The following is an 11236-nucleotide window of genomic DNA, read 5'->3' as shown; positions in this document are numbered from 1 at the left end:
AAGAAACTTATGTTTTGGTCTAGGCAGTATGTATGCTTATAAACAACTTGGGTTATAATGAACTAATATTAGTGGTCCCTCTTGAGTTTGTTAAAACCAAAGTTTACTGTACTTGTTTTACTGATCCCCATGTCACTTGTTAGACATTTAACAAAACATAAAATAAAACAATTCCATAAAGGTTTTGTGGATCAAAATCTGAACAAGAAGTAATTAAATTGTTCTGGCCTCATATCAATTTGATCATATAGATTTTATCAGAAACATTACTGTTTTGTTAACAACTTGTTAAATAAAGTATTGATGTGAGAGCAGTAATTAAAGCTAGAAGCTTGGATGTAATAATGTTACAGCAATGGTCTGGTGCAGGTTGATGTCCCTTGTGGAAATGACATTTTTGTGGGAACAAGACACAACCTGTGGTGCTATCTCACTGCCACCCATGATGTAACAAACAAATACACACATTAATCACATGTTTATTTGTTGCAAAAAAACTGCAAAACAAAATAACTTTTGCTACCGGTACATTAAAGTTTGCTGCAAGAGCTAAAAATCTACATAAAATAATATTTGTATTGTACAACACAGTATAACGAATGAAATAAATAACATCAATAACAATTCTAAAATATCCAACATGAATGCTTGGAATAAAATAGACTAATAACTGAATCTTTATACTGTAACATGAAGCATATCACAAGGTTTGAACAATGTTTCGAAACTTGCAAATATTCTGTAGCTATCTCTATGTTGAAGGACTAACAACATAAAGGACAATGTAATATAAACTTATCCTTGAAGAAGGAGGAAAGCCCAAAGTGATGCAGGTCTCAGACATTTACCACTTTGGTGAAACCCACCTGTATGGGTATGGTGCTGACAAACCTAGAAACATAATCAGGGTGAACCGGGATTTGAACCATAGGTTTCTTAGACGACTGGGTCACCCATGCCCCCTACATGCTGCACACATGACAAACATTCAGTCACCATAGCAACATCATTCAGCATTCACTGTGTCAATGAAAAAGTAATGCTTGTAAAATGATTGTACACAGCTTATTCATTGCATGTAGAAACATCAACCACCAGTACCTAGAATACATACAATGGCTTTAAACAATAGCTACAACACCCCTTTTATCACACGAGAGTCATCTTCCAATATCTAGTGCATTATATCTCAATTCTGACCCGCCGCCTCCGTGGTCTTGTGGTAGAGCGTCCGCCCGGAGAGCGGAAGGTCCGGGGTTCGATCCCCGGCCGCGTCATACCAAAAGACGTTAAAAGATGGTACTTGTTGTTACCTTGTCTGGCGCTCGGCATTAAGGGGCTAAAACAAGGACTGGTCGGCTCGGAGTCAGTATACTGTGTCTGAGTGGGGTATTCATGTTAAACTGCGGCATGGTATCTCAGTGAGCTAGCACTATAAATCGGCATCAGTCCGGACTAGTACAAGCAGCAACAAACACACACACACGTGCATGCACATCGCTATATAAGTGCAATAATCTTGGACACGATGTTAAACCCAATTTCACCTCACCTCAATTCTGACCAATTTGCCATTCTGTCTGGGTCTGAGGTCGAATGACATGATACCATTATTAGCTGCCCAATCAACTTCCATGACTGAAACAAGCAGCATTATCACCAATACTTGTATCGTCTTGTTGCGTGCCGCCCCAGATATGCCGAGAAACATCTTGCAGCATAGTATTTACCTCCCCCTGGCTTAACACTCAGGAAAACATTATTTCCAATTAAAAGTTCAAATATAAGTGAGCGTCTGCCTGGAGAGCGGAAGGTCGGGAGTTCAATCCCCAGCCGCATCATACCAAAAGACTTTAGAAATGGTACTTATTGTTACCCTACCTGGTGCTTGGAATTCAGATTATAAAACAGGATTGGTTGGCTCGGAGTCAGTATACTGTTCCTGAGTGGGGTATTCCTGTTAAAACTGCAGCAAGGTATCTCAGTGGGCTACCACTATAAAATCGTCATTAGTCAAGACCAGTACAAGCAGCCACACACACACACACACACACACAGACATGCTTGCACGTCGCTGTGTAGGTGCAATAATCTTGCACTTGACGTTAAACCCATTTCACCTCAACTCAAACAGAAGTCTTCCAGCTCCATTCAACACATGCGGCTGTGATTTTGAATGTAGATCAGTGCTCACATTCAGCAATTTTATTTTGATTGGTTATTTACTTGAAGCTCATGAGAGGGTGATATTCTGTGCTAGGATAGTGATAAGTGAGATTCAAGACTGGTGGTGAATGGGTCGGGGTATATATCCTAACTGAATGAGGATATGATACTCTGGATAATCGAGGATTGTGCCAAAACGTCGTGTATGCCAACATCGGGGTATTGATCATCGTTTTCAGGACGTTAGACTCTTTACATATGGACAACAGAATAGTCATTGGCACTGCCACACCAGATGTATCAAGGATGCAAGAAAATAGTTTCCAACAGTGTTTCACATATACCGGTATCACCACCAGAATACGTCAGTCAAGCAAAAGCAATGCCTGTTGTCCACATTAATCATCAAGGAAGGTGTGCTACTCACTAGGGCTGGGACGGATAACTCGGGTACTCGGGTCGGGTGGGTACTGAGTAGGACCCGGGTAACCAGAGGACAACCCGGACAAGTGGTTAGTCACGTCATATATTGTTTAATGGCAAAAATTATCTCGAACTCTATGTTTACACTATAAGTGACTAATGTTGGCATTTCTTTCTGACTATACACTTATTCCTTCTGACTTTATATATTTGAATAAAGATAAAACTTCAGGCAAATTCAGTGTATGCATGACCAGATCGTTTTATACGAGTATCTAAATACATTTTGCCAGGGCTACGGTCATACTGTTCCCAATTGGACATATGGACCTATCCCTAAGACCTACAGCGGGTAACCGGGATGGGTCAGGTAATAGCGGGTTGGGTACCCTGGTAGTAAATTTGGACTCATCCCAGCCCTACTACTGACATATCATGATCATTACTATCAGGGGAAATCTTTACCAGTGTATCCCGGTAAACTAAGGGACACAACTCACACCTTACTCTTTGTGATATCAAATTTAACCTAGTAAAAGAGTATTATGATATGTACATGTATTAATATTAGGCTGCATATTTTTTTAAATATGTTTTGGTCAGATTTTTCTCAAAAGTGAGGAAGACGGGAAGTAGGACTTTTTCTTAAAAACAAAATTGATGAGGGAGGAAAACCTTCTTTTAAAAACACTTTAGTACAATGTCAGCTGTCAAGCATGGCAGATACATGATGTTGGAACTTTGAATTATTTTACTTTTTTTATTGGCAATAAACATGACTGATGCACACTGGCATGTCAATGCCCCAAAACCATTTATTTTTTTTCAGCCTTAATTTACAAATCATCAAAAGACATTCTGTCGTGACTTTGTGTACCGTACAACCTCAGCCTTTCTATCTCAAAGTCACCTTGTGGAACTCTGCATCATGATGGCCATTTCCAGCTGCCCGAAACCTCCCTGTTCCATCACCACAGACCCCTGTCAAACTTCATCAGGTCACAAAAGAGTGATAAACAGATTCGCACCCCACTCCAATAACAAACCCCCCATCTCCCATCATTTTATCACCCCATATACCTACATATGAACAAATGCACTATGTGCTCCCTTCCTTCTCTGCTGAACTGTAGCATACACAAAAGTCCTAACAAACATTCACGCTTCAAGTAAACCTCATCGGTCTACAGTTAAAGTACACAGATGCCTTGAACAATTGACCTGTTTAAAAAAGTTAAAAATGCACACCACTTCACATTTTGTAAACATTTCAATGAAAGTCTTAAAAAATAATTCATTGTGGCCTGAACATCCACAACGTCAGTCTTGTCTCATGAATGTCATCTGGCCCTATGTGTTGCTTGTTCTTGGCCCCAAGCATCCAACATGTTCTATCCCTCATTGCTCCCTGTAATTGTTGCACAGTTTTTACTCAAAACACACACTTGGGTACCCGGTAAATGGTCACTTCTTTCTTATCCTTTTTAAGCTTCTTCATTGTGCGAAACCCCCCACAGTCAGCCAAAAATAAAAGACCTTCATCTAGTGAGCGAGTGAGTGAGTATGGTTTTATGCCGCTGTTAGCAATATTCCAGCAATATCACGGCAGGGGACACCAGAAATGGGCTTCGCACATTGTACCCATGTCGGGAATCGAACCTGGGCCCTCGGCGTGACGAGCGAACGCTTTAACCACGAGGCTTCCCGACCGTCCCCCCTTCATCGTGTGACCTTGGTGACAAACACAATGTCTTAAAAGAAAAACAGGAGTACAGACATCATTCATCAAAAGATAAAAATGAGCTTTTCTGAATAAATGCAATGTTTTCATACTAACCAGATGCTACACAGTGTTTTAGCTTCCCTACCTTTTACAAACAAACAGTACTGGAACAGAGAGACAGTTGAAACAGGCTATAGTCTGTGCCCCGATACCCATGAGTTATCCGCCTTGGTTCGTACTCCCTCATATTCTTCACTGTAAGACAGCAGGAGCAGCATAGACAGTGGTGCCAGAACGGTAAGGCAGACTTTACCAGGTACCGATGGAGCAGTACCCAGCAACCCAGAATGTTTATAGCGGAGCTGAAACAAGATGTGGTCCTACCTCCTCAGGGCCAGTGGTGCTGAAAGTGGCCTTGTTCCTCTATTAGGGCACGGACAATGGCGTTGGGGTGGGTCAGCTGCTGGGCCAGGACAAACAGTCCGAAGCTGTGAGTCCCCTCGACGTCCTCAACAGAGATGCTGCATAGATAATGGCTGGCAAATACTGACGAACACACCTTCATGATAGTTTGAACAGAAACGTTGGTCATGGAGGGCCATTGTGGAGGACAGTGCATGGATCTTGTTGGCTGACGGAGGTGGCAAGTCAGGACTGGAAACAGGAAGGTACAGCCCCTGGCGCTGTCATTGACGCTGCTGGGACACCTGAAGATATTGACAGAGGGCTGGAACAGGACAGAGGGTGAGTTACACGTCATCATCTGGACCAACGATCTCTTAAATGTTGACCCGGAAGTTGATTCTTAGCGATGAAGTGCCAAGAAATATCAAGGTGACCAGGCCATGCACTGATTGATTCTGACCCGGGTGACATCCAGGGCATGAAGCTCACTAACCCTGGCTGCCTTGCCAATTAAGGCCAGATGGGAACCACAAGCGATCTTCAATACAGAGTTGAGAGCCTCTAGGTACATTGTAATTGTGGAGCAAGCAAGGTGATGGAACTGGTGTAGAAATAACAAGAAGTCAGCCACCTGGGGGTAGGAGTCCCCCACCATAGCTATGTGTCTGGACGTACAGAAGCAAGAACAGAGCTCCACTTGTGACCATAGAGGGAACGAGCCGAGGAACAGTGAGCCTTGGAGGCAGCTCCTCAGCTCAGGCCGTGAACCCCTTAGCCCTCAGTGACTTTGGAGACATGCCAGACATGCAGATTGTAGACATCAGGGTCCGGATTAGGCTGTCAGGGTTGAGCAGCAGATTCAGCCATGCCAGAAGGTGCAACATAGGTTCTCCGTCAAGCTGAAGGACACTTGGAAACCAAACTCTGGCTTGCCAGTAAGGCCCGACCAAAGCAGATTCAAAAGGACTGGTCTTGGCTGTGAATGATCTACAGAAGAAGAACCAAGGGAGGAAAAGCTTTTGCACACAGGGACAGGGAGTCTGAAGATCTGAAGAGGAATTCTGTTGATCAGAAGAAACAGGCGAAAGGCCTGCTCCAGCAGTCTAAAGTAAGATGACTATTCCAAACACGTCTGTCATAAGTCAGACAGAGAAGAATATGAGGGAGTACTGCCAAAGGCGGATAACTCGTGGGTAACGGGGCACTGGCTATAATCTGTTTCAACTGTCTCTCTGTACTAGTACTGTCTGTTTGTAAAGGAAAGGGAGGCTAAAGCACTGTGTAGCGTCAGGTAAGGCAAGGCCTATTCTTATCTCAATTGGCAACGTTTAAAATAGGCTACTAATAAAGGATTTCTGCCCCAAACCTTTGAGTCTAGTAGCCTGAAAATGGCGTTTTAGCATAATTTTTAGTACATTTTGGTGTTATCATATGGACTATTATTAGCTGAGACTTTTACTAGACTTGGACTTTTGAAATGTGTCTAAAGTCACAGACTGCAATCAACAAAATAGTCAAAGATAACATTAATGTTTACAAAATATGATTGTTTAGAAGATGAGATCAAACAGAGCAAATGTCTGATCATTAAATTTCCACCCCACCTAATCATCTGTCACTACAAGTCCAGATTCCAGCTCAGCTTCCATGGAAAGTTCTCCCATCATGTCTCACTACCCCTGCAGGGGCGGTCGGGTAGCCTAGTGGTTAAAGCGTTCGCTCGTCACGCCGAAGACCTGGGTTCGATTCCCGACATGGGTACAATGTGTGTAGCCCATTTCTGGTGTCCCCCGCCGTGATATTGCTGGAATATTGCTAAAAGCGGCATAAAACCATACTCACTCACTCACTCACTACCCCTGCAACCATGGGTCCTACTCTCCAGGGGCCTGGCTGGTGGGAGGCACCGGCTTGTGGTGCTGCAGGATCCACTTGGCAATCATGTCTAGTCCATGTCCAGTCTTGGCGCTCATCTCAAGGACGGACATCTTCTGGCAGTGAGCGAGGATGTCCTGCAGCCGAAACAGAGACTCCAGCTCCCCATGGCTCATCACAGTCGGCAGATCGCTGCAAGCAGAGGTCGGCAACGGTATAAGTTAGCTCTCACACACCAACCTACTGTCTGCTGAGGTCTTCATATGTGATATAATGTGTACAGTTGTCTGCTGTAATATAGATCTCATATTGCTGACTGATGTGTATAAAAACATCCTATCTCTTATGGTTATGAGAAAGCAAAGATGATTTTGCGAGAGTGTCAGTGTTCCAAATACCTGCCTGCCTGCTAGCCAAATGCCAGGGACTTTTAAATTGGGCTAGTAACATTTTGGTAAAGCTGGCCTTACTGTCTAGTTGAAAATTTTAGTCAATACATGATAGGCCTGTGTATTGTCAGATTTTTGTGTTTTCTCATGTCACACTTCAATATATTTTCCATTAATTCCTTGAAATAAAGTTCTTTAATCTGAAACTACTCAATCACAGATTTCATGACTGACTGAATCCGTGGTTGGAAACTAAAACAGGAATTGCTGAAATCCATCAACTGGATACCTACGTCTTATTGAGGATGAGAAGGACGGGCAGCCCCTGGGTATCTGCATGGGACAGCACCGTCAGCAATTGTATACAGGAGGCAGCAATCTGGAACCGGTTTGTCAGGTCCACCATGTACTGGAATCAGATTACACTATACAGAATCACATAAGACAGCAATCTGGAACCGGTTTGTCAGGTCCACCATGTACTGGAATCAGATTACACTTTAGAGAATCACATGACAGCAATCTGGAACCGGTTTGTCAGGTCCACCATGTACTGGAGTCAGATTACACTATAGAGAATCACATAAGACAGCAATCTGGAACCGGTTTGTCAGGTCCACGATGTACTGGAATCAGATTACACTGGAGAATCATATTAAACAGCAATTCTAAAGAACATTTGTAATGAACCATGCTGGGACTTCAGGGACTTCTATGATGACTGAATTTCATGTTTGGGCTAGTATAGTAGCCCACTCAAATGGCTTTAGCACAGGCTCTTGAAAAGGGAAAATATTTTCTATTTTCTCTTCATATTCCAATCTGCTAAATTGTTGTTCGTCCAAATAAAATACCACCTCTATGTCACATCAACTTACACACACCATCTTACTGTCAATCAAAACTGTTTTTCTCTGTCGGCCTGATCTGACTTACGATAATGGAGCCAGCTTCCTTGAAGTAATTGTGCCAGATGGGGACCATGGATCCTCCAAGTTCCCTCAGAGTGATCTCATCTCGTCGCCCCAGTGTTACTGAGGTCAGGTTTGTTCCCACCTGAAAGATTGTCATGCATGATATCCTCCTTTAACAAACTAACAGTGTTTTATATAAATCATGAAAGTGAAGGGGTCCTTCTTATAACCCTAGTATAGTGAGTAGTCATAAAAATGACCTCAAGGTCCCACTTAACACTTTTAAATAGAAAACAGAGTTCCCAAATTACCAAGTCATGCAGAGAAGTGAAATGTGTCCTGTTTTCTTATCCTAATGTTATACAATTTTTACTTCTGATGAGATCAAATAACAATATTTACTTCAGTTTAGAATGAGTCAATATGTCATTGTGTTGAGCTATGATTTCATCCTCACCAAAATATGCCACACTTTAAAAAGTATCATGAGCATATCGTTATTATTTGAATTAAAAAAATATAACATACGTTTAATGATTAACAACAAAAATGTGTGAAATATTTGAAATTGACTCCCCCTGTACTTACTGTTGGTATTGTCATGGGTGATATCTCTATCTCTGTTGTCACCTTCAGAGGGTAATCTACACAACACTAAGGAAAATAGTCATTTCATTCTTAGAGGGACATTCAGACCGTATTTGATTTGCCTAAGTTGGTGTACAACCCTTCACAGTGATGTACGAGTATGAATGTTTGGGCAGGAAAGCAGCTAGAAACAGGAGAGAAATACAGCAATAGGGCACTTATATCTCACCACAGAGTCCTATGTTCACGGTGACTATATCTGAGCATTCCATCATTATATATATATCTCTTGTTTTGTTTGTTTTTTAACAGTGCCCTAAGCAATATTGCAGCAACAAGACAGATATCTGTAAATAATCGAGTCTGGACCTGACAAACCAGTTATTGACATTATAAGCAACACCCCACATTATCGCGGTACCATGACATGCAATCAATCGAGTCATCGAGCATGACTACCTGATCCAAATAGTTGCCTCTTACGAAAAGCATAGCTTGCTGGGGACCAAACCCAGATTCCTAGCATGGCATGCTCAGGTATTTTCTATGTTAGATTTACAGTCTCTTTTCCTATCTAAGAGTTGAGTCATTTTCTGGCTGTGGGTCTATGAAGTTTGCAATTTTACAACTAAGGCAAATCACATCCATGGCATCCTGTGATCCTGGGTGGTGTTATAACCTTGTGATTATTCATTAAAGGTCTTGCTCTGTTAATAGTCAAAGCACAATGTGTGAAATTCCATGGTTAAATATTACGAAAAGCGGCTTAAAATATCATATTCACTCACTCACCAGCACAGCACACTGTGAACATCGAGGTTTGTTTTGTTGTTGTTTAACGTCGCAATCAGCAATATTCCAGCTATATGACGGCGGTCTGTAAATAATTGAGTCTGGACCAGACAATCCAGTGATTGACAGCATGAATGTCAATCCACGCAATTGGGATCGATGACATGTATCAACCAAGTCAGCGAGCCTGGCCACCCGATCCCGTTAGTCGCCTTTTACGACAAGCACAATCGCCTTTTAAGGCAAGTATGGGTTGCTGAAGACCTATTCTATCCCGGAATTTTCACGGGTCTAGAGGTAGTAAAGGATACTTTGTAACCTCTTCAAAAGAAGAGTTTTTCCAACACCCGATGAGCCAATGAGTAGACACATGGCTAGCAACTTTTTAAAACAAATAATTTCTAAAGAAATTGTAAAAACATAATAAATCAAGGTGACAAGCTCAACGAGGCCGTCTCATCACTTCAGAATATTTTACACCGGATGTTTACACCAACCTCGCTTACGAAAAGAAAAAAAAAATCTTTTAGAGTTAAACAGTTGACTATAAAGAATTTGTGAGCAATGCATATTTTGTGTCATGATCTACTAAAACGTTCAAATAATGTGTGAGAATTATTAACTGAACGAATTAAATTAGTTCAGCTTGTGAGCAATGTGTGAAGGTAAGCTCCAAACAGCGAAACTTATCGTTCTAAAGAGCGATCATCGGGAGGTAGCACGCGCTGACAAGGAGCGTGTCAGTGACCTATAACGCATAATACTTCCTTAAAAACTATTTCAAGTTATTTGGTTTTCTAACAAAGTTAAGTATAAAATACATACTCAAAATATCCATTCTTGTCAAATAACACGTGAACTTATCTCATATCGTGATATGAAACAATTGACATTCTAACTCGAGGCAAGTTGGGCCACTGATGATTTATATAAATATCTCAGTAGGATCACTTCTTTCATCTTTTTTGTTTTAAAATAAACTCGGACAGTAGCCTCAAGATATACATGTCTTCCTACTCATGTTACAGAATATAAATATAAATATGGCTCTATACTTTTGCCATCTGCATTTTTTGTGTGGAAGGAGAGTGCAAAGTGAAAGGTAAAACGTACTAACGGACCAATATTTTTAATCGGGGCTAATCCTGATATTTTCTAATATTGCATGTTTGTACACTGCTTTGAACTGCATTTCAGTTATATCACATACATGTCAGTTCACGTGGTAGGAAGCCCAATGTGACGCAGGTGTTATATTGACGTTTACCACTTGGACGAAACACAAGAATGGGTATTGTGCTTACAAACCTAGTATCATATATGATCTTGACAAATTATGGATAAGATCCCATACTCAGTGAATTCTGGGATGCCCAAGGGACGAAACTCTACACAGCGATGTGCGGCGCCCTGGACGGCTGGGCCACCTGTGCCCACACACATCTCACACATCTTGTAGCTAGTAGAATAGATCAAATGGACGCAGATACGATATGAATGCAAAAAACATAATATTAAATATATCACATTTCATATAATCATTAAGACTAACATGTTTATAGTTTTGGAATTAGCTATGTGTTTTATATTAACACCATAGATATGAAAACCACACCCAACCACCTTCCTAAACACTCATCACATATGCGTGAGTGTACATTGGCATATCCCTCAATGTGTACGTGACTTTAGCGTATACATTTTATTTTCTGCCATACGATTTCACCTTATTACAGTGTGTGTGTGTGTGTGTGTGTGTGTGTGTGTGTGTGTGTGTGTGTGTGTGTGTGTGTGTGTGTGTGTGTGTGTGTGTGTGTGTGTGTGTGTGTGTGTGAAGCACAGTCCTGTTCGTTCACATTTACGATACTCTTTCTGCATTTGAGATTATTACAGGCACATTGGCAAATGTGTCTGTTTACCAGCAGAAGCCTTTCAATACAGTCGTGAATAATACAAGTAGG

At 41.5% G+C, this 11236-nt stretch overlaps 1 protein-coding gene across 1 annotated transcript; it reads right to left on the bottom strand.

The window, feature by feature from the left end:
* Window positions 1–463: 463 nt before the first annotated feature.
* Window positions 464–9998, bottom strand: LOC124132773 (ADP-ribosylation factor-like protein 16). The gene is made up of 5 exons (XM_046496892.2): window positions 9587–9998; window positions 8484–8539; window positions 7918–8037; window positions 7275–7390; window positions 464–6784 (listed from the first exon to the last, which is right to left on the bottom strand). The coding sequence occupies exons 1-5, from the start codon at window positions 9645–9647 to the stop codon at window positions 6592–6594; spliced, it is 546 nt and encodes a 181-aa protein (XP_046352848.2). The 5' UTR covers window positions 9648–9998; the 3' UTR covers window positions 464–6591.
* Between the last annotated feature and the right edge of the window lie 1238 nt (window positions 9999–11236).

This window comes from Haliotis rufescens, unplaced genomic scaffold (assembly GCF_023055435.1).
Source record: "Haliotis rufescens isolate VD_foot unplaced genomic scaffold, xgHalRufe1.0.p SCAF_11, whole genome shotgun sequence".
In the NCBI taxonomy this organism is placed as follows: Eukaryota; Metazoa; Mollusca; class Gastropoda; order Lepetellida; family Haliotidae; genus Haliotis; species Haliotis rufescens.
Note: the sequence above shows the minus strand (reverse complement) of the source record. Positions and strands in the feature narration are given on the sequence as shown.